Raw genomic sequence first — 21,846 nt, 5'->3', positions numbered from 1 at the left:
CTGCTTTAGATGCAGCAAAACGTATTTCAGCCACCTTAAAAAAATCCATATGGGTGTAAAAGTATGCTATATTTGTGAATATTCTCTCTCTCATTTGTCATATACATTAACCAATTGGCGCCATGTTAAGACCAGCAACTCAGTGAGTAAGTAAAATGACTATTTTTGTCAATAGAGTCTAGTGGTTTTTAGATTACGGCTTCAATTCAAAGTCGTAAAAAGTTATTAGACGGCAAGGCAAAGCAGTGAAAATATTCTACATGTAGTGTACACTGATACTGATTTTTTTTTTTTTTTTTTTTTTTAAAACAAACTAAAAAACTAACTAACCGAGACAGTGTGGTGTTGTTTAATGTCAGGTATGCAAGGTGAAGATTTTCTTTTATTTTCATCAGTCTCGTCTCGTTCTTGGGTTTTCAACATTGTACAGAAACAAGAACATATAGTTAGGTGTGGATTTTCTACCTGGAAGTTATTGTAAATGAACATTGTTATTCGGTCTATATCGGTGTTATATTGTTATATTATATTACAACTGCTGCTGACTTTCCACCTTGATTGTACATAGGTGTAGAGTATCTTCTAGAGTGTCTTGTCTATTAGTTATACTGCTTAGTTATTATTTTTATTTTCACTTGTATTGTTTTTTATTGTATTATTAATATTCCAATTTAGCTTTTTTTAGGTTTTAAATTGTATAGCATTAATGCTAAGTGAGAGGGAAACAGCATTTTGTCATGCACATATAGCAAATTGACAATAAAAAAAACAACTTTTGAACTTTTTGAAAAACTTTAAAGGCAGAAAAACGGAGCGTTTCAGACAGAGGGAGGTTACATGAATATTCAGGCAGGCAGTGTGAGAAAAATAATGTGTTTTCTGAACATTAAAGCATATAAACATGTTCTGGGAGAAACCCAAAATACAAATATGAACGTGAATATGAGCACATTAAGGGACCTTTAAATGACTTGGAGAGCGGTTGAATGAAGAGTGCAGCGTGAACCCACTGTGACGTCACCCACTGGTTTGTGGCAGTGGGAGACAAAGCCTCAACTTTGTCCTTCGATTAATTAAATAATATTCACATTTACGCTACATTTAAAGCGTTAAGAAGGTGGTTTAACGATAAAACGCGGAGTTATATTGATAAAACTGTGAATATAAATCGCTGTATTTGAATAAATGACCATAACGCGACGTAGTTCGACACGCCCAGGTTTCGTCTGAATACGACATCGCGTCGCTTTACGTAAGGCAGGCGCTCCGGTTTCCTGGCGGAGAAGATGGCGGCTCCTGGACCGGGGGAGTATTTCAGCGTCGGGAGCCATGTCTCTTGCCTCACCTGCTTGGGCCAACGTCTGCAAGGAGAAGTGGTCGCGTTTGACTACCAGTCCAAGATGTTAACTCTGAGTATCCTTTTGTTTGTGTCGAGCTGCGGTCGGCTCGCTGGCCTGCCTGGCTGCAAGGGCCTGTAGGGTAACCGAAAATATGTCAAATAGTGATCCGCGCAGGCGTAATTGGTGGGAGCTGAGTTAGATATCTTTGTCCTTTTTAAATATTTCCACCGGCGAGGTACTCCTCCGTTTATCTCATATGTGTCGAAGACGCTGTAGGTGTCGCCGGGTCATTTCACGGCTTCTCGCTATCTGCTGAGGAAGAGCATGTGTTTTGAATCCACTCATTGTATTGCCAGACCCCAACATGGATCACTATCTGGCAACGGAGGCATCATGGCTGTGTGCTCTCAACAGGCATAAACCGTTGCTAGTTAGCAAGCTAACTGACATTCAGCGCATCTCGCCCGGGCTCTCGCGCACACGTTGACCTCACATACTCGGTGGTGTCATTTTTTGGGATGTGCCAGCGGTTTGTTTCCCCAAAGCTAGTGATGAATTGACACGAGTTCCCCTCCACGCTACAATCAAGTTGCTGTTAGCTCGGCTAGCATGCTAAGTTTCGGTCAACCCCACACTGCCGCTACTAGCTCAATTAACGGTATTAGCATTCCCGAGCTTATCAGCTGGGCTTTCTCCCCCCCCCCGTGTCTCGTCCGATTCTGGTGACATTGTGATTATTGGGTGATTATGGGGTGGGTTATGTTACGGTTTCATTTCATTAAGATTCAGGTAGCAGAGGCATCATGGGTTCATCAGGGAGCGTATCTGTTCCCCAGCTCAACATCCTGTTAATGTGACACATGAAGGAGGCATTTCAAAGGGCTGTATCTTCTCAGGAGTGTTTCCCCCTAGGTCAAATGTTCAGTGTATGTTTACCTTGGTTAATATGTTTTAATCATCCACCTACAGTTTATAGCTTTCTGATGTTATACTGCTTAAAACCCACGCCCTCAAATTGCAGGCAAGACAGTTTTCCTGACTTTAGACGTCAGTGTCGCCACATTAGAGGAACAGATTTTTACGAATCAAACTACATTTGAAACTTCAGTTTTTCTTCATGCGTTTGCAATTTGAGCTGAGAAGATAGCCCTGACAAATTTCTGACAATGTTACTTTACTTTAAAAGTCATATAAATATTTGTAAATATTTAAAATCACTAAGAATTGTGTCTTGTGTTATATTGAGGGAATATAGAGCTGGGGGACATGGGATCATGGGACCGTTGCGACCACTCCATTCATTACAAATAAGGCTGGGTTGCTGGTGATTTGAATTGAGAAGATAGCTCTGACCTTTCTCCGACAATACTAGTTTATATTGAGACATATAAATATTCATAAGTGATTTGCCTGTGGGACAACTTCTGCAAATTGACAGGAGAGTTACAAACATTAGTAATATTTAATAGTCTATATCAGGGGTGTCAAACTCATTCTAGTTCATGGTCCTTATTCTCTGTATTTGATCCTAGGTGGGCCGCACCAGTAAAAATCACTGTAGAATGACCTTGAAATAATAACAACCTTCACATTTTTTATCTTATTTCAGTGTAAAGTTCAAGTACATTTTAAAAATATGTATCTACTTAATAATAGATGATGACCAGCCTGAGATATTGTAAGGAAAAAAGTGCAATGTCTGCAGTGTGTCTCAGTTTTTCCACATTCAGTCAGTCTGCAACTCGCCGTCATTACATTTTTCCATACGTTTCCACTCTTGCAGTAATGCTGGCATCACCACACAGAAAACTAAAGCGGAAGCTATTTAAGAAGCAGGTAAAGTTATCCCCTGCCTCACAAACTATTTACGCATCTAAACTTTCAAACAAAAGTGTTTTGTACTGGCGCAGCTGGGTGACAATATTTTGCACAATGTTCAATATCTTTAAATGCGTCCATAGTGTTAATTGTATTTTCAGAGAACTGTTTTCTGGTCCGGGTGGAAAAGCCTCTGAAGCAGTATTTTACGTGAATTAGGATACTCATTTACTCAGCCTTCACAACTGCTTCAGTATTAGCTGTGCGAAGTCATCTAGTGGGGCGTATCAGACCTTTTGGAGGGCGGTTTGACACTCCTGGTCTATATAATAAATGAAATGCCTGTTTTCAACCTGTCAACATTTGCTGTCCACGCTCATCTTGGCCAGGGGGCATATCCAGTCTCAGCAGCCCCGCACAGATCAGGTGCATAAAGGGGTGTGTCTAGGATTTGCCAAAAAACACAATAGTAATCTATTGAGTGGCTGATAGATATGGGGATCCACCAGCCACAGTGGCAGGTGGACAAAAAAGTAAATTTCCAACCCTGTCCAGCACCACGTATACATTCAAAGTGCAAAAACATTCATCAGTTTATTTTCGTTGTGAGTTAGAAAATGATTGTCACGCCACCTGGCACCTGTGAGGTGCCAGTTGGCTGCTTTCACTTGAAATTTTAATTCTGGGAAAATGAACAAGACTTCATCAAACCTGAGTTTGTGTTATAAATCAGGCGCTCAATGTTAGCACTTGGTTTGCTGCTATGTACATGAGCATGAGCATTCTAAACACATTTCCAACCATTCTTCATTCATTCGTCTGTGATTACTATAGGTGGCAGCACTGCCTTTGCCTCTGTAACTGGCACCACCTCTCACGGTCAGTGTTACTCAGCCAGTGTTCTCTGTATCATGAGCCTCTCTGTGCAGTCTAACTGATGGCGTTCAGGTTCACCAGGGGTCAGATGTCAGTGGTCAATTTGTGTTGTGATGCCTTGTCATGAAGTTGTGTTTGTGCCTTGACTTTTCTTCTCTCAAAGAATGTGCTTCCTCCAGCGGTAAGCCAAACCTCAACGACGTCATCCTGATCAACTTAGCCTATGTTTCTGATGTGGACATAATTAATGACCGCACTGAGACTCCACCCCCACTAGCATCACTGAATGTTAGCAAGGTAAGTGCGTCCTGTTTGTGTTTGTCCTCTTCGTGTGTCGATGTGCGCCTCAGTTGATGATCACGAAGAATGTGATGGGAACGATTACTGTCAGAGTCTGATAAATCAAAAGTATATATCATCATGTAGTCTGAGCCGTGACTCCATTCAGGAGCTGGATTCCCTGAAATATGTGGACAGTTACGGCAGGTCCATGACAGGATGTGCAAACCTGAGTGTGAGGCTCGTTCCCAAATGTCCAAATCTAATGGTGCATTTAGGGGAAATTTGTCACTTGGTAGTTTTCCTCATAAAGCCAGCAAAGTGGAGGTTGTGATTTGTCACCTCAGCACATGATGCAGAACTAAAGGTTTACTCTGCAGGTATTGCTGCTCACTATTTGTAAGTGCAACATTTAACCATGGCCGCTCCTCCTTACACTACTTGTAGCTCACACTGTATCAGGCTAACAAAGCTAACACTGGCAGTAGTCTGACCCACAGGATGTAAAGTGTGAGTAAAAGCCTAAAGCCTGCCATTGGCCGGCTATTTCAGTTGACATTCCACTCCCCTCTGTGTGCTACCGTTGTGTAAGGGCACTGTTGCTGCATCCTGGGTCTAGCACTGCCAAAATAACTGTGATTGGTTTAGAGAAATACAAACAACCCAGAGCATTTTTTTCCCCCACTATACTAGAATGAAAAGGGTGCTGGGTGACACAGCGCTGTGGAGACAGGTCAGGCTGCACTAGACAATGGAGGCACCTGCCCGAAAGTGAAGGCCAACCCCAGATTCACTCATTTTAGAACGAGCTCTCTCCGTTTAGTGTTTCTGTTTGCTATATTTGTGTTTTTCGGGGATGTGTCCAACTTTGTCCAGCGTGCTGCTACTAGTACCTTTTGACTGGACTTTATGAAGTCCCGATCTCACCTGCACACTGTTATTTGCTGAGGCTACGTGCCCGTAAATGTCCGAGTACAGCAAAATAAGAGGAAAATCCAGGCGGAGTCAGATAAATACACGGAGGGATTACATTTGTACGAGTATGTACATTGTTTTTTTGTTTGTTTTTTTTGGAAAATCCTACTTAGTATACATTTTTTAAAGGAATACTTCAGCCACAAAATGACCATTTGTAAATCAGTTGGTGTGTTACCTTGAATTTGTGAGGAAAACTTTTTCTCGCATGCCTCCATGGAAAACAGCAAACATACTGATTTATTGGTCAATTTGCTGGGACTAGAACTATATCAAAACATCTGTTTGCAATCTCTCACACAACTTGTGCTGCTTAATCCAAGTCCCATTTATCCAGTTGTGTGCTCAGTTCTTCCCAAACACAGAATTTCAGTATCTGAGTATGGCTCTGAAGAGAGCAAAGAGAAGTTTCACTTTCACTTCAGTTTTAAACGGTAAGGTTTTCGCAATAAAGCATGTGTTTGTGAGGTACTGAGCACAACTGGATGAATAAGACTTGGATTACACTGCAGGAGTTGTGTGAGAGTTTACAAACTAATGTTGCTGTTGGTAAACATGGTCCCCAATCAATCAATAAATCAATATGTTTGCCGTTTCCCGTGGAGGTATGCAAGAAAAACAGTCTTCTAACACAGCATGACTACCTGATTTACAAACAGACATTCTGTGGTTAAGGTATTTCTTTAAGTAGAAAGCACTCTACCTGATAAATATGACAGTCATTTAATATTTCCTGATGTTATGAGCTCAGGAGGGTCAGTGAATGCACCATAAAAGAACCTAGCAGCCACAAAGGACTCTTTTATAATGAGGCTGGAAAGTGTTTGCTGTTAACTGCCTTGTCAGCTTGTAAAGACCTATTTGGTGTAGAAATATGGACCACGGAGGATCCAGCCCCTGAACTGGGACACAACAGACAAAAACCTGCTTATAGACGGATCTTTTACACTGCTTAAATAAATCATGTGTTAGATTATGTCTTATGATTAGCGGGCGGCTTACTCGAGTTGCTTTCTGCTCACTGAAGGCTGGGCTCAGCTCTTCACCCTTTGATCCTATATGAGAATACTTGTTAGGCAAGTCAGTGAAAGTGAAATGTAAACTTATATTGTTGAGTAAACGAGAGCGATCCATAGACATAGAATGAGAGTAGAATGGACACTCCCATTCAAATAAGCAGTCAAAATGGCGGCCAGTTTTATGTGTACTGTTGCCTTTGCCTTCCTTCCCGATTCCTGAACTTGTGTATTTGCGGATATTGAGCACTGATCCGATACCACTGCTTAAAAAAAAAAAAATTAGCATCAGTATACTACTAACCCTGTATGGATGTGAAGTGGCATGGCTCAGGTTAAACCCTCTGTAACATGAACAAACATACAGAGAATGAACGCCATACAACTTTATTGTGCTAAATGCCTACGTTACACTTTTTACAAGAAATCCGTTCTTCTTCGGCGTTCGTTTGCCAGCAGCTGCACAGGTTACTTCTTTTACACTGGCAAAGAATTGAGGAAACCTGCTGTTCCTAGTGTGAAGCTACTTTAAAGTTTATCAGTACATTACGTGGTATCGGATTAGTGCCAATCCAGCATTTGAGGCAGTATCAGAGGCATTTTCAACACTAGTATTGGTATCGAAACAACTCTACTAACTTCTGTATAAACATCTGTAAAACAAACCAACTTGCGGCAAGAAATAATCTCACTGACCTAACGGCCCAGTTCAGTACGTTTACATGCGCAGTTAAGTTGAGCTACGGTTATAGCTAGACGAGGCCATTTCATTGGACTACTGTCCTTGTCCCAGTACAAGCACAGGAGGGGAATTGATTTTTTTGACCGAAGTATGTACAACACCACCACAATAGGTGGCAATATGCCCCCTTTCAGCTTGTTAGTATTTGACCTTTTTCCGGGTGACCTATTATGTCTCAGACCAAACAATCGAGCGCCGTCCAGCTGTTCTGCCACGTTTTTGACCAGGTCGCCATTTTGTTATATTTTAAAATTAACTCCTTCAGCTGACACAGCATGAACTGTGTCTTTTAGTGCGTCCAAAAATGCACCACTCTGGATGTAGATTTCACCATGTTGTTACTGGCTGCTTCTTCTGTTACGCATTTTATGCCATTTGACTTCCGGGTCAAAGCCCAGGGCGGACACTGGAGCGTGCATAGCGTGCAAAGCAATCTGGGTTGGATTGACTGTATACACGCAGGAGGAATTCAACTCCCGATCGCATTGCCTGGGTGTGTTAGTCCAACTTTAAGAAATTTGATTTAGCACAATGTGTTTTAAAAGTCTGGTTTTAGTCGGACTAACACAATGAATCGATTTTCTGTAGTGTGATGTAAACGTACTGACTGACTTGTGTTGGTATCGTAACACCAATTACCATTTTCTTTTGAACTAGTCAGAGGACCACGGCACACATCTTAATGTCCGCTCTACTCTCATTCTCTTTCTATGGTGAGATCACTTTGTTGTGGCAATTGTGTATGCTAATAAGACAATATAATCTGTCTCTTATGGAGCAGAAGCTCGTGAGTGAGATTTCCTCGAGGTGTTGAATAAAACAGCAAAAGAGAAAATGTTGAAACTGTCCTGACGTTCTTACTGCAATTAAAAATAAAAAGCTGTTCCCACTTTAAAGTCATAGAATCAAGTGATGTTTGATGTTAAGAATGCCTTTTTGTTCTGTTCAACTCTTCACAGCTTGCCAATCGAGCACGGACAGAAAAGGAGGACAAGCTGTCCCAAGCCTATGCAATCAGTGCTGGGGTTTCTGTGGAGGGCCAACAGCTATTCCAGACTATTCACAAAACGTAAGAACTTCTTCTGTTGTTTAGTTGCTGATCAGGTCAACAGCGTCAGTCCTGCTCAATGTTCTATAGTGAAGTTTCACTACATATGTGTCAGGCAATTAAAAGCAACTGAGTGTCACCAAGACAGGGTTTCTACACAGTGTGGAAAAGCGTGAAGTTTGATTTTAGTCATTTCCAGGTTTGGATAAGTATGGAAAAAAAAGAGCAGACAATTCTATATCCAGACTATTGCCTCAGTTGTGTTTTCTAAAATATAAAATTCAGGATTCCTAAAAATAAAATGTTTTTTATGGTGTTTGGAGCTCAGCGAGAAGGAGAGTGCGGAGCAGAGCGAACTTGAAAGCATCACAGAACCAAATATTGAGCTTGTCTGAACATTTATGAGTTATGCAGTGATGTATTTATCAGAAAAGTAAACGGACTACTTTTATGAGTTAGGAAACCTTTATGGCTGTGTACGTCTTGTTTCCATGGACACAGTGAATAAACAAAGCTGCACAGATGCTGTGAACATTAAATTATCTAACTTTTTATTAACTCATTTTTTGTTCCTCTTTATAAAAGAACTTTAAACATATGGGGGTCCGTAATATATGATTTACCACCTCCACTCCAGATATTTCAGCTCTACCTGGATTGCATTTAAAATCATTTTGGGGTGAATTGTGTGCAGGTTGTAATCAGTAAGCAGCGGCATGTCCTATGTTTGTGTGGCAAATGAAATAAGGCTGTTAACTCACCTGGTTTGTGGCTCCAGTGGCAGTTTGTTTTTGCTGTTAGTCACTGTAATTGTTAAATCAGGTGTCAGATTTTAGCTGATCTCACACCAGTTTAAATAAAAAAAGAAATGCACACTGAGATCTGGAACAAAATGGCCACAAAATATCTTGCCTTCAAAAAGCCACGCTTGATTTTATTTCATGGTCTTGACATCAACTGTCAAACTTTTTTTGTGACAGCTGAAAAACAGGAAAACGGAGCTTATGTGTAGTTCACTAGCTGATTATTTTATCTTCATATAATAAAACATGAGCAACAATTTCCTTCCTGTCTCCGGTGGCTGTCTGAAAAAGTTGAATTTGTGTGTCAAATTCACATTTTGTTAAGTAACATGTTTGATGGTTTCAGATTTTAGTCTCGGATGTCTGATCAGACTGTCTTTAAGTCAATGGTACCGCTGTGTAGATGTTTCCCTACTTTATAGGACAGATGCAACTTTCAGTCAGTGATGTGATCAAGCCATGATTAAATTATTCTTATTTCTTTTTAAGAGAATTACAGTCATAATTTTTCTCTTTACTCTCATAGTTTTTTGTCCTGTCAGATAATTCAAGGTCATGTAGAAGTTTTTTGTGTTCCAGGTCTCTAAATTTTGAGAAGGATCAAACACATCAGCAGCCAGATTCATTTATTCACCATATTTGACGTAGAAATAGTCATATGTTAGTGGATACTGTATTCGGACATCCTCCAGTCATAACAGAGTCATGAAAGTTCTTCTGCTGAGAAAACGTTCTGATAAATGTCTGAATGAAAATCACTTCCTGTCATGTTTCATAGTTTGCTCCACAAACACAACATCTTTTCAGCAGCAGATGGGATGATGTTTACTTTTCTTTGCAGCATCAAAGACTGTAAATGGCAGGAGAAGAACATTATTGTGATGGACGACGTCGTAATCTCACCGCCTTACCAGGTTGAGAACTGCAAAGGCAAAGAGGGAAGCGCTTTAAGTCATGTACGCAAAATAGTAAGTATGCTTTTTATCTGTACAATATTTCACTACAGATACTCGACTTCAGGGCTGCAGCGAACAATGTTCATGCACACCGTCCAGGGTCTGAAATTAACACCCGCTGAGCACCAAATGCAGGTAGATTTTCCCACGATGGCGGGTTAATGTTTGTACCAAAATAGTTATGTAATAAATAACTAACTATGCTGAGAGTCCCAACTGCATTTTGGTGTCATTTACGGACATACTGCTATCTGTGTTGCAGTTTGAGAGACACACACACACACACACACACACTACCCAGATGTGTTTTTACATGGGGCTTAACAGCATGGCTAAACTGACCACCGTTGTGCTCCTAGTTTCGCAGCACAGTTTACCCCTCAGGACATCAGCTACGCCACTAAACTATCACTTGCCAACAGTCTGCTGCTCGATACCGCTGTTTGGGTTGGTTAAAAATCTTGGCCAGTTTTTTTCATCTACTAGTCCTCTTGGCTGGTGAGAGAAAAAGTTAATTTCGGACACTGGTACAGTCGTGTGCATGTGTGTACCTGTCTGCAGATACACTGCACCCCTGTTCCCCACACACATGACTCCAGACACACTAGGTGGGAATCTGTTGAGTGCACCTTTCAAGTTTTCATTAACACCACTCTCTTAGAGTATTCTGTCCACACAAGCACCTTCACACTCCTGAAAGTTTTTCTCCTATTTAACTGTCAGCTGGTAGAGCTTCAATATCGTACCTGCTGCCATCTGCACTCCATTTAAATGAATATATCATTTTTCAACATGTTTTATACATGAAAAGCCCCAACAGTAGTTGTGAATGAAACGAGAGCTAGAGAGAGAAGTGAAAGCTTTGGCTTATTCTCGGTTTTGCCAAGTTACTGAAAATGACGGACTCAGCACACACACATAAGTTTCAACTTTGGAAAGTTGTAGGGGGACAGACACTCTGATTGAAGCATATGGACACCTTAAGGCCCAGACACACCAAACCAACGTCAGAGAAGTAGCATTGACGAAAGCCCTCTGCTGCGACGCCTCTCGACGTCGTGTTTTGGCCAAAAAGTTGCACATGAACGCACCAAACTGACGGCAAACAAGTGTGTATGTTCTGCACCTGCATGAGAGGACGTACCCCCCCACACCAGCAGATGGCGGTCATCTGTGATTGCAATTTAATAAGGAAAACTGGAAGACCGCCTTGACACCAGTTAGCATATTAACGACACAATCCAGTGTTGAACGAACAGAGCAATATTTTTCATGCCCCACTGAGCAATAACACAAATCATCAGAGTATCCCTGATCTAGATAAAGTAAATCGTCCACAGTGCACTGAGCTAAGTCTGCCTGGTAGCCTTGTGTGTCCCTGAGGCCTGAGTATTTTTTAATTCTTTGCAATGGGAACGCTGCATTTTTACACAAGGCTACAAATGCCAGCGTCAGGATTAGGCGCTGAGTGTCTATTTTGCACTGAGCGCTGCATGTTTGGCCCTTTTCTTCTGGTCACCGAGAACTTAAAACCATTTACTGTCACTTTTTATTCAGCCATTCAATCGTGGTGGAGATGAGGCAGGACAAATACCACAAAGACTGATTGTCACATCTTGCAGACATGCTCTGTCTCTTCATGCTTCAGCCCTCGGTTCATCCAGAGCAAGTACTTTACCTTGTACCGTCATTTTTACTTCCTCCGTCATCTCATATCGTAGCAAGAAGACGCAACCCAAAAAAAACGCTTTCAGACGTTCCCAGCTGGATGTTTTCAGAAGAGCGTCTGGTGTTTTCAGCCGGGGAAAAACCCTTAGGAGGAAACATTTTCCGACCAGCGGGTATTTGGTCGGACTAGAACATATCGACCAACCGACCAGAAAATGTCTAAAGTTTTTAGGACATGTATTTGTGATTATTTTGAGACAACAAGGTTCATAAAATTCAATAGTCTGCTTTACTGTGTTGCTCAATGAACGGCACGAGACGTGTTTCAGAATTGGTGTCTGATGTTTAAATGTCGTTTTATTCTTCTTCCAGGTTGAGAAACATTTTAGAGACGTGGAAAGTCAGAAGTCCATGCAACGTTCACAAGCACAGCAAACACAGAAGGACTCCACTTTATCTTCTTGAGTTGGCAGTGTGGGTCGGCCGGGGAAGGCGACGCGGGTGGTTTTGTTCCCACTGCCAGACTAAGTCGGCATTCCTTGTCCTCAGTCTGAGACCACAAGGAGGAGCGCTGAGGGCCCTGGATCCAGAAGATCAAAATACCATTAAATGAAAAAGACAAAAAAGAGAGGAAAGATTAAATCTTAAATTAGACTTTATAAAGAATAATTTAAACATGAACCATAAAGCAACCATAGTTTCCTTAACTAACTTGTCTCATTCTGCCCCTACTCCTCCCCCTCCTCCTCCCCTCCTGTCCCTGAAGCCTTTTCTTTTTCCGCCCTCCTTCCTTTGCCTTCAGTTCCATTTCAAAAAGAGAAAACTAGAGCAGTCAGAAAGGCTTGTTAGCTTTATTTTCTGTCATTGTTTCCTTTTTTGCTGTATCCATGTTCTACTGTCTGTATTTTCTGTATTTTAAACAAAATGTGACTTGAAACGCCACACTTTAAAGGACATTTTCTAAAATAAAAGTAACAAAAATTCTGACTGTAATACTGTAATTTTCAACAACTTTTTGACGGACTCACGAAGAACAAAATTTTATTAACACATTCTGAAACATTCCTCAACTGTGGGGGCTTTATTGAAGGGTAAAACACTGAGCTTGTGTTGCTGGAATATTTGTGCTTTGCTTGTAAATTCGCCGTTGTCCTCGGGGTGACCATCAGGTTTCTTTTCATGGATTGTCTCGTAGCCTGATTTGTGATGCAACCATGTAACTACAGGGAACTGAAGCCATCACCGTTTCTAATTAATTATTTAAATTTCACAGGCCTCTGGTTTCTCTAAGCTGCTTAATGACATTTACAGCCGTCCTCTCTGTGACAAAGAGCACTTGACAGGAAATCAGCGGCATGAATTCTTTATTGAAATATATAATTTACAGAGTTAACTGAATAGTGCTGATGCAGCTGCACTGGTGTGGAAAATAGAGCAGTTATTTGTGTGCTTTTAGGCTGAATTACAGCTAAATTTCAGGAACTTTGGTGTGGTTTGATTGTAGTTGAATGTTCGCTTATCATCTCTAACATCGTCAGACTGTTTTAAAACACCAGTTTGTTCTGGAAAATGTCAAAAAATGATGTCGAATTTCCCATAGTTCAAGTTGACCAAATCAGACGTCTTGTTTTGTTTGATAAATTGTAAAAAACCCTTGAATATTTTTATGAGAGGACAAAATACATGCAAATATTCACATCTGAAAAGCTGTTTCCAGATATTGTTGCTTACAAAATGGCGGTTAAATCAATAAGTAAAATTATACAGGCTCATTATTTTGCCTGTGTGAACCCCATTCTGCTGATTTCCTCACCAACTCAAACATGTAGTCATGAGAACTCCATATAACCTCACTGTATGTGGTGCGATGCAGAAATACTGAGACAAATCAAATGCTATCATTAAAAAAAACAGCTCCCTGTATCCAAACAGAGTAACAGATGTAAATCCTGATTTTAGGAAAGGATCCAAAACAGACCAGGTTTGCTCCCCAGATAAGGTTGTTTTATGATGATCTGTTTAAGCCCATAATCCCTCTCTAATCAGGAATATTCAATGTCTGCTCAGAGAATTCACCAACATGACATCAGTGTCAGGTTGTTTGTAGGAAGAATGTAACCATGCCTTTCAGCAGGAGCATCTGACTCTGATGTGAACAAAGATGTCCGTCAGTGGCTGCGCGATGCTCGGTGCGATGCCTCTGCTGCCTCTTCTTTTTCTGAACACAGCCCTGGGCTTTAAGCTGTGTCCCAGCCACTGCCTGTGCTACGAGTCCTCTGAGCTGGTGGACTGCCGGTCTCGTGATCTGGTCCGGGTCCCGGTCAGTGTCCCACACGGCACCTGGCTGCTGGACCTGAGTGGGAACAAGCTGACTGAGGTGCACTCCAGATCCTTTGTGGGGCTGTGGTCACTGAAAATCCTCCTGATGTCCAACAACAGCATCCAGACTCTGCAGCCACAGGTACCACAAATATGAGCTGTGCATTCAATGTTACTGTGCATATTCTGCATTTAAGACTTTGTTTTAGACCAGAGGTGGGAACAGTACTCAGATCAGTAGAATAAATAATAATACTACAAGGAAAAACTTAGCATTCTCAAGTGTACTTAAGTAAAAGCATACAAGTATTATGAGCTTAAAATATAAAAAGTAATATGTCATGCAGGAAAATATGGCCTAACTATTACATTGCTTTATATGTTGTGATTTAATCATTATTATTGGTGCATTTATGTCTTTGCAGTATTTTAAAGTAATTTATACTCATAATACTCTATAAACTATGGAAGCCCAGAGAGGCACACAGGAGACATTGTCTCCTACAGAGGAGAAAAACTTTCCGAAGAACAGATCAGACTCTGTTTCTGTTTCTTGCTGACTCGCTTGCTGAGCAGATTGTGTATGTGCATGTGTGGGAACTTAGATGTCACCAGTGGGGGGGGGGGGTTCTTGTGTGTATGGAAAATAATCCTGCATTTGAAAATAATCCGGCATTTTGTGTTTAGTTAACAAAGAAGATAAAGCCTTTTGTTTTTGGCTGAACAGTCAGTGCTCCTTATATGGTGTGCAAATTCTGTACATTTTCTTGAGATAATAATATAATAATAATAATCTTTATTCATAAAACGTTTTTCAAAACAGTTACAAAGTGCTTTACATGTCAATAATTAAAACAAAAAAATGAAAATAACTTTTAAGAACTGATAAAAAACACTTAGGTGTATAAAAACTGAGAAAATAAATGAATTAAAATGAACTTAGAACTCAGTAAAATCAGGAAAGGCTCTCAGATAAAAGTATATTTTAAGAAGAGATTGTTCTACAGCCTCGGGGCCCTGACAGCAAACGCTCTGTCCCCTTTGGTTTTCAGCCAGACCTCTTTAAAAATCAAAAGGCCTCAAAGTACGTCCTGGTGTGTATGGCTCTAAGACGACAGAGATTTAGTTGGGAGGGAGGCCATGCATGAAGAGCCTTTAAAGTAATCAGTAAAATCTTAAAATCTATTCTGAAACATACTGGGAGCCGGTGTAAAGGGGCTAAAACTGGAGTGATGTGATCACGTCTCTGGCAGCTGAATTCTGAACAGCCTGGAGTCGATTAATAGATTTTTGGGTAACATTTTACTTAAAGGTATCTACATAAGAGGGACATGACACTGTCATAACTATGAACCTGTCATGAACATTATGTACATGTGATAAACGTTTATGACTGCTGTCATTAAGTGTCATTCGGTTTTTGTGATGACAAGTTGACATTGTTTGGGTTGTCTTGATTATGACAACTTGACATTAACATAAAGACATCTTCTGGTAATATTATCCTGTAATATACTGCTAGTTTCATCTATAAAAATGCACAATGTTTTATATTCCAGTTGTAATTGAGTTGATCTTTGTATGTGAACTCTCAATATATATGTAACTATTACAACTAAAGCTGTCAACTGCAACTAATGAATATTTTCATTTTTGACTAATTCAATAATACATTTTTCGGTTAAACATTTTGGCTATAAAATGTCAGAAAATAGTAAAACAAAACAAAAAAAGTCTGCATGTTGTCAGAGCCCAAAGTGACATCTGCATGTAATAATAATAATAATATTAATAATAATAATAATACAAATAATAAACTTTATTTACACAGCACCTTTCAAAACACAGTTACAAAGTGCTTTACAAAACCAAATAAAAGACAAAGCCAATAAAACAAGATAAAAGCAATAAAAACAGAATACACATAACAGAGTAAAACACACATTAATAAAGAAGTTAAAATCACCGAAAGGCAGTTTCAAACAAGTAGGTTTTCAGAAGTGATTTATAAAATGAGACTGAATTTGCAGCCCTGATCTTCTCAGGTAGCTCATCCCAAAGTTGAGGAGCTCTGACTGTAAAGGCTCTGTCACCTTTGTGAATTAATCTGGACCTCAGAACAACAAGAAAAGATGCATCTGAGGATCTCAGAGTGCGAGAGGGAACACAGGGCAATAAAAAGCAGCAGGAAACCAGTGCAGGGAGGCCAGGATTGATGTGATGTGGTCATTTTGCTCATTTTGCCTGATCAAGAGTCCAAAGCCACAAATCATCAAAATTAAAAAACTAAGAAGCTTAAACAAGGAAATGATAAATGTCAGTTTGGCTCCATGAATGACATGACACTTAAATTTAATGCCTTATATGACCTTTCAAGATGATTTTAAAACCAATTTAAGGCTGATTTTTGAACAGATCATCTTTTCCTTCATCAAAGATAGCAAGTAAGTCTAAAGGTTAAGTCGCAGTGAGTCGACGGGTCAGTACAAGTAGGAAGTAAAAAGACAGGACTTTCACTCAGAAGAGTTTGACTCACTTAAAAAAATGATTTTAAAACATGGATAAATAAGTTAGATCAAATGTTTGTAGCAATTAAGAATTCACAGTTTCAAAAGTAAGACTATTTAATGACATTTAAGAACTAATATTTATAAAATTCGTAGACATTTTAAGACTTGTGGAGTACCAGCAGAGACCCTGGAATGATAAACAGGATTGATTCATTATCGAAATTGTTGCTGATTGTTTTGCTCCACTGACAGATTGATTGTTTCTGCTCTATGGAGTAAAAAGCACAATATTTCCCTCTGAAATTATAAGTATAAAGTAGCGTAGAATAATAATATACAGATACAATAAAGTACAATTACCTCAAAATTAGTAGGCTGCATTTCATAGTCTACGTAATAAACTTACATTTCACCACAGTTTCTGATCAGCTGGTCACAGTGATGTCTGATTTCTGTCCTGTTCCAGTCTCTGTCCTCGCTGCAGTTTCTGGAGAGGCTGGACTTGAGTTATAACCGTCTGCGTTGGCTCCCTCAGCACTTCTCCCAGAGTCTGTCCTCCCTCAAGGAGCTCCAGCTGCACCACAACCTGCTGCTGCACCTGGACTCCACCTCACTGGGTGACTTTGAAAGCCTGAGGAAACTGGACCTCAGCTACAACCGTATCCAGGCGATCGACGTCGGGGCTCTCAGCAGCCTGTCTCGACTGAGCGTCCTCAACCTGGAAGGAAACAGGCTGAACGTGCTCAAAGACGGTTTGTTGAGCCGCCAGCAGAGCCTGGAGGTGCTGCTGCTCAGCCACAACAACATCTCACTGATTGAGACTGAAGCTCTGGCTCCTCTGCGGAGTCTCACTCTGCTGGGTCTCCGTGGAAACCAGCTGGAGCACATCAGGTTCAAGACCTTCCTGCAGCTCCAGACCACCACCACCCACCTTCAGATGGCCCTCAACCGCTGGACCTGTGACTGCGAGCTGCAGCGCGTCTTCGACAAGATCCGTCGTGTTCGCCATCTGCATGTGGACGACTACAAGGACATCATCTGTCGTGCTCCTGCTCAGCAGGTCGGGACCTACCTGGTGACGCTGGACGGCCATCTGTGCATCGCTGAGACTGCATCGGTCCTCATTATCACCATCACCGTGATGGTGGCTGTGATCAGCACCTTGGTCAAAGCAGAGCGCAACCGGAAGAACAAAAAACCTGTAAGTGATCCCGAGTCAGAGAGACAAGAAAAGTGATGTTTGATTAAATGACCAGAGGCCTGTACTAAGAAGCCTGCTCAACTTACCCAGGATATCTTGTTGTTATCTGGTTTGACTAACCCTAACATCAACCATCCGGATATCAGGTACTACAAATGTGGTTATCAACTAGTTCAGTCAACTCTGGGTTTTCCTATCCAGCCACGAGCACGTTGAAAACACTATCCAAAAATTCACCATAGGCCGAGACTTCAATTATTTGGAGGTATCACCAGGCTGTATGTGACAGTAGTATAGAGTATGTTTTGGACATTCTTAGACTTTCGTCCATGGATACTTGTTTCTTCAGTGATGTGACTGGTCAGAGGTCAGGTGTTGACAGGCTGTGATCAGGTTGTTCAGCATCAGTTACCATGGTGATTTATCCTGGTAAAAGATAGAAGAGAACCAGCTTTGTAGTACTGGAAACCCAGAGTTAACCCTGAAGTTACCTCGCTAACTCAAATCCTGCTTGGTAGTACAGGCCTCAGGTTTTCTGGGGCTGAGGTGCAGCCTGGTGTTGGACATTGTTGGCCCATAGGTTGTATATAGTGGCCCTGAAACCACATGTCGGACTTTAGTTTAATGTTTACATCTCCTTTTAAGCTTTCTTTCTTCATAATGTCAAGGTATGGAAACTATTGTAACAGAAAGCAGGGACAAAAGCTCCATGGTATGTGCAGGAATCTTAAAGTTAACTTTAATACCCATAACGACCTTTTTCCATGACCCTTTCGATACATTTTAAAACCTCATTCTCTCTTAGAGCTCCAACCTGCTATATTGACAACACTTTAATTTACATTTATTATACTTTGATTGTAAGATAGCACAACTGAACAGACTTACTTTGTGATAACTCCCAGGTTACTGTATCAGTGCAACATAATTCAGATAGAAGAGAATGAACTGACTGACCGAATGCATAGTTTAGTAGTTGTAGTTATGTGGAGGGCGTTTAATCACGCACAGTCCATTTCAGTAGCATACATTTAAAATAATTAAATTTGCGTCAATCTGTGTCCCCCAAACTAACATCTGTCAGGTTATAAATGACAACTTATAAATTAACTCTATTAAGTTACATGCTGAAGATTATTGTCCATGAATTTGGACGACATGCTATACTATGACTTCTTCATGGTTTTTGAAGACATACTATACTATGACTTTTTCAGATGACATGCTATACTATAATGTTTTTTCATGATTTCGGACGACATGCTATACTATGACTTTTTTTCCGAATTTTGGACGACATACTATACTGTGACTTTTTTCATGGTTTTGGACGACATGCTATACTGTGACTGTTTGTCATGGTTTTGGATGACATACTATACTATGACTTTTTTCATGGTTTTTGAAGACATGCTATACTATGATGTTTTTTCATGGTTTTGGAAGACATGCTATACTATCACTTTTTTCATGGTTTTTGAAGACATGCTATACTATGACTTTTTTCATGGTTTTTGAAGACATACTATACTATGACTTTTTCATGGTTTTGGACGACATACTATACTATGACTTTTTTCATGGTTTTTGAAGACATGCTATACTATGATGTTTTTTCATGGTTTTGGAAGACATGCTATACTATCACTTTTTTCATGGTTTTTGAAGACATGCTATACTATGACTTTTTTTCATGATTTTGAGCGACACGCTATACTATGATTGTTTGTCATGATTTTGGAAGACATGCTATACTATGACTTTTTTCATGGTTTTGGAAGACATACTATACTATGACTTTTTTCATGGTTTTTGAAGACATGCTATACTATGATGTTTTTTCATGGTTTTTGAAGACATGCTATACTATGACTTTTTCATGGTTTTGGACGACATGCTATACTATGACGTTTTTTCATCATTTTGGACGACATACTATACTATGACTTTTTTTCATGGTTTTGGACGACATACTATGACTTTTTTTCATGATTTTGGATGACATGCTATACTATGACTTTTTTCATGGTTTTGGACGACATGCTATACTATGACTTTTTTCATGGTTTTTGAAGACATGCTATACTATGACTTTTTTCATGGTTTTAGATGACATACTATACTATGACTTTTTTTCATCATTTTGGACGACATACTATACTGTGACTTTTTTTCATGGTTTTGGACGACATGCTATACTATGACTTTTTTTCATGATTTTGGATGACATGCTATACTATGACTGTTAGGATTTTGGAAGACATACTATACTATGACTTTTTTCATGGTTTTGGATGACATACTATACTATGACTTTTTTCATGGTTTTGGGTGACATACTATACTATGACTTTTTCATGGTTTTGGACGACATGCTATACTATGACTTTTTTCATGGTTTTTGAAGACATGCTATACTATGACTTTTTTCATGGTTTTTGAAGACATACTATACTATGACTTTTTTCATGGTTTTGGAAGACATACTATACTATGACTTTTTTCATGTTTTTTTAAGACATGTTATACTATGACTTTTTTCATGGTTTTGGATGACATACTATACTATGACTTTTTTCATGGTTTTTGAAGACATGCTATACTATGACTTTTTTTCATCATTTTGGACGACATACTATACTGTGACTTTTTTTCATGGTTTTGGACGACATGCTATGACTTTTTTTTCATGATTTTGGATGACATACTATACTGTGACTTTTTTTCATGGTTTTGGACGACATACTATACTGTGACTTTTTTTCATGGTTTTGGAAGACATACTATACTATGACTTTTTTTCATGATTTTGGATGACATACTATACTATGATGTTTTTTCATGATTTCGGACGACATGCTATACTATGACTTTTTTTCATCATTTTGGACGGCATACTATACTATGACTTTTTTCATGGTTTTGGACAACATGCTATACTATGACTTTTTTCATCATTTTGGACGACATACTATACTATAACTTTTTTCGTGATTTTGGACGGCATACTATACTATGACTTTTTTCATGGTTTTGGAAGACATGCTATACTATGACTTTTTTTCATGATTTTAGACGACATACTATACTATGACTTTTTTCATGATTTTAGACGACATACTATACTATGACGTTTTTTCATGGTTTTGGACGACATACTATACTATGACGTTTTTTTTCATCATTTTGGACGACATACTATACTATAACTTTTTTCATGATTTTGGACGGCATACTATACTATGACTTTTTTCATGGTTTTGGAAGACATGCTATACTATGACGTTTTTCCTAATTTTGGACGACATACTATACTATGACTTTTTTCATGGTTCTGGAAGACATGCTATACTATGACTTTTTTCATCATTTTGGACGACATACTATACTATAACTTTTTTCGTGATTTTGGACGGCATACTATACTATGACTTTTTTCATGGTTTTGGACGACATACTATACTATGACGTTTTTTTTCATCATTTTGGACGACATACTATACTATAACTTTTTTCATGATTTTGGACGGCATACTATACTATGACTTTTTTCATGGTTTTGGAAGACATGGTATACTATGACTTTTTTCCTAATTTTGGACGACATACTATACTATGACTTTTTTCATGGTTCTGGAAGACATGCTATACTATGACTTTTTTCATCATTTTGGACGACATACTATACTATAACTTTTTTCGTGATTTTGGACGGCATACTATACTATGACTTTTTTCATGGTTTTGGAAGACATGCTATACTATGACTTTTTTTCATGATTTTAGACGACATACTATACTATGACTTTTTTTCATGATTTTAGACGACATACTATACTATGACGTTTTTTCATGGTTTTGGACGACATGCTATACTATGACGTTTTTTTTTCATCATTTTGGACGACATACTATACTATAACTTTTTTCATGATTTTGGACGGCATACTATACTATGACTTTTTTCATGGTTTTGGACGACATGCTATACTATGACTTTTCTTCATGATTTTAGACGACATACTATACTATGACTTTTTTTCATGATTTTAGACAACATACTATACTATGACGTTTTTTCATGGTTTTGGACGACATGCTATACTATGACGTTTTTCATGATTTCGGACGACATGCTATACTATAACTGTCGTGATTTTGGACGACATACTATGGCATTTTCATGACATCACTATGACATACTATTCTATCACTGTTTTGCAAACACTAAAAAAACAGTGACATAAGTAATAATATGACATACATACTTGACTTTTTTATGAAATTCAGCATAC

The 21,846-nt window shown here is 39.3% G+C and overlaps 2 protein-coding genes across 2 annotated transcripts; both read left to right on the top strand.

The window, feature by feature from the left end:
- The first annotated feature begins 1,249 nt into the window (after positions 1-1,249).
- On the top strand, positions 1,250-12,505 carry lsm12b (LSM12 homolog b). The gene is made up of 5 exons (XM_033610742.2): positions 1,250-1,413; positions 4,198-4,331; positions 8,006-8,115; positions 9,739-9,865; positions 11,894-12,505. The coding sequence occupies exons 1-5, from the start codon at positions 1,287-1,289 to the stop codon at positions 11,984-11,986; spliced, it is 591 nt and encodes a 196-aa protein (XP_033466633.1). The 5' UTR covers positions 1,250-1,286; the 3' UTR covers positions 11,987-12,505.
- Positions 12,506-13,643: 1,138 nt separating this feature from the next.
- Positions 13,644-17,587, top strand: LOC117247549 (uncharacterized). Its single transcript, XM_033612131.2, has 2 exons — positions 13,644-13,982; positions 16,817-17,587. The coding sequence occupies exons 1-2, from the start codon at positions 13,683-13,685 to the stop codon at positions 17,585-17,587; spliced, it is 1,071 nt and encodes a 356-aa protein (XP_033468022.2). The 5' UTR covers positions 13,644-13,682.
- Positions 17,588-21,846: the final 4,259 nt, after the last annotated feature.

This window comes from Epinephelus lanceolatus, chromosome 21 (assembly GCF_041903045.1).
Source record: "Epinephelus lanceolatus isolate andai-2023 chromosome 21, ASM4190304v1, whole genome shotgun sequence".
Classification (NCBI taxonomy): Eukaryota; Metazoa; Chordata; class Actinopteri; order Perciformes; family Serranidae; genus Epinephelus; species Epinephelus lanceolatus.
This window is presented reverse-complemented; position numbering and strand designations above follow the sequence as displayed.

What these genes read in the sequence shown, in the direction of transcription:
- lsm12b (XM_033610742.2), top strand. Translation starts at nt 1,287, where the DNA reads ATGGCGGCTCCTGGACCGGGGGAGTATTTCAGCGTCGGGAGCCATGTC. An exon ending in GTCCAAGATGTTAACTCTGA is followed by an intron (nt 1,414 to 4,197) that starts GTATCCTTTTGT and finishes CTTCTCTCAAAG; the next exon opens with AATGTGCTTCCTCCAGCGGT. An exon ending in TAAGTCATGTACGCAAAATA is followed by an intron (nt 9,866 to 11,893) that starts GTAAGTATGCTT and finishes TTCTTCTTCCAG; the next exon opens with GTTGAGAAACATTTTAGAGA.
- LOC117247549 (XM_033612131.2), top strand. Translation starts at nt 13,683, where the DNA reads ATGTCCGTCAGTGGCTGCGCGATGCTCGGTGCGATGCCTCTGCTGCCT. An exon ending in TCCAGACTCTGCAGCCACAG is followed by an intron (nt 13,983 to 16,816) that starts GTACCACAAATA and finishes GTCCTGTTCCAG; the next exon opens with TCTCTGTCCTCGCTGCAGTT.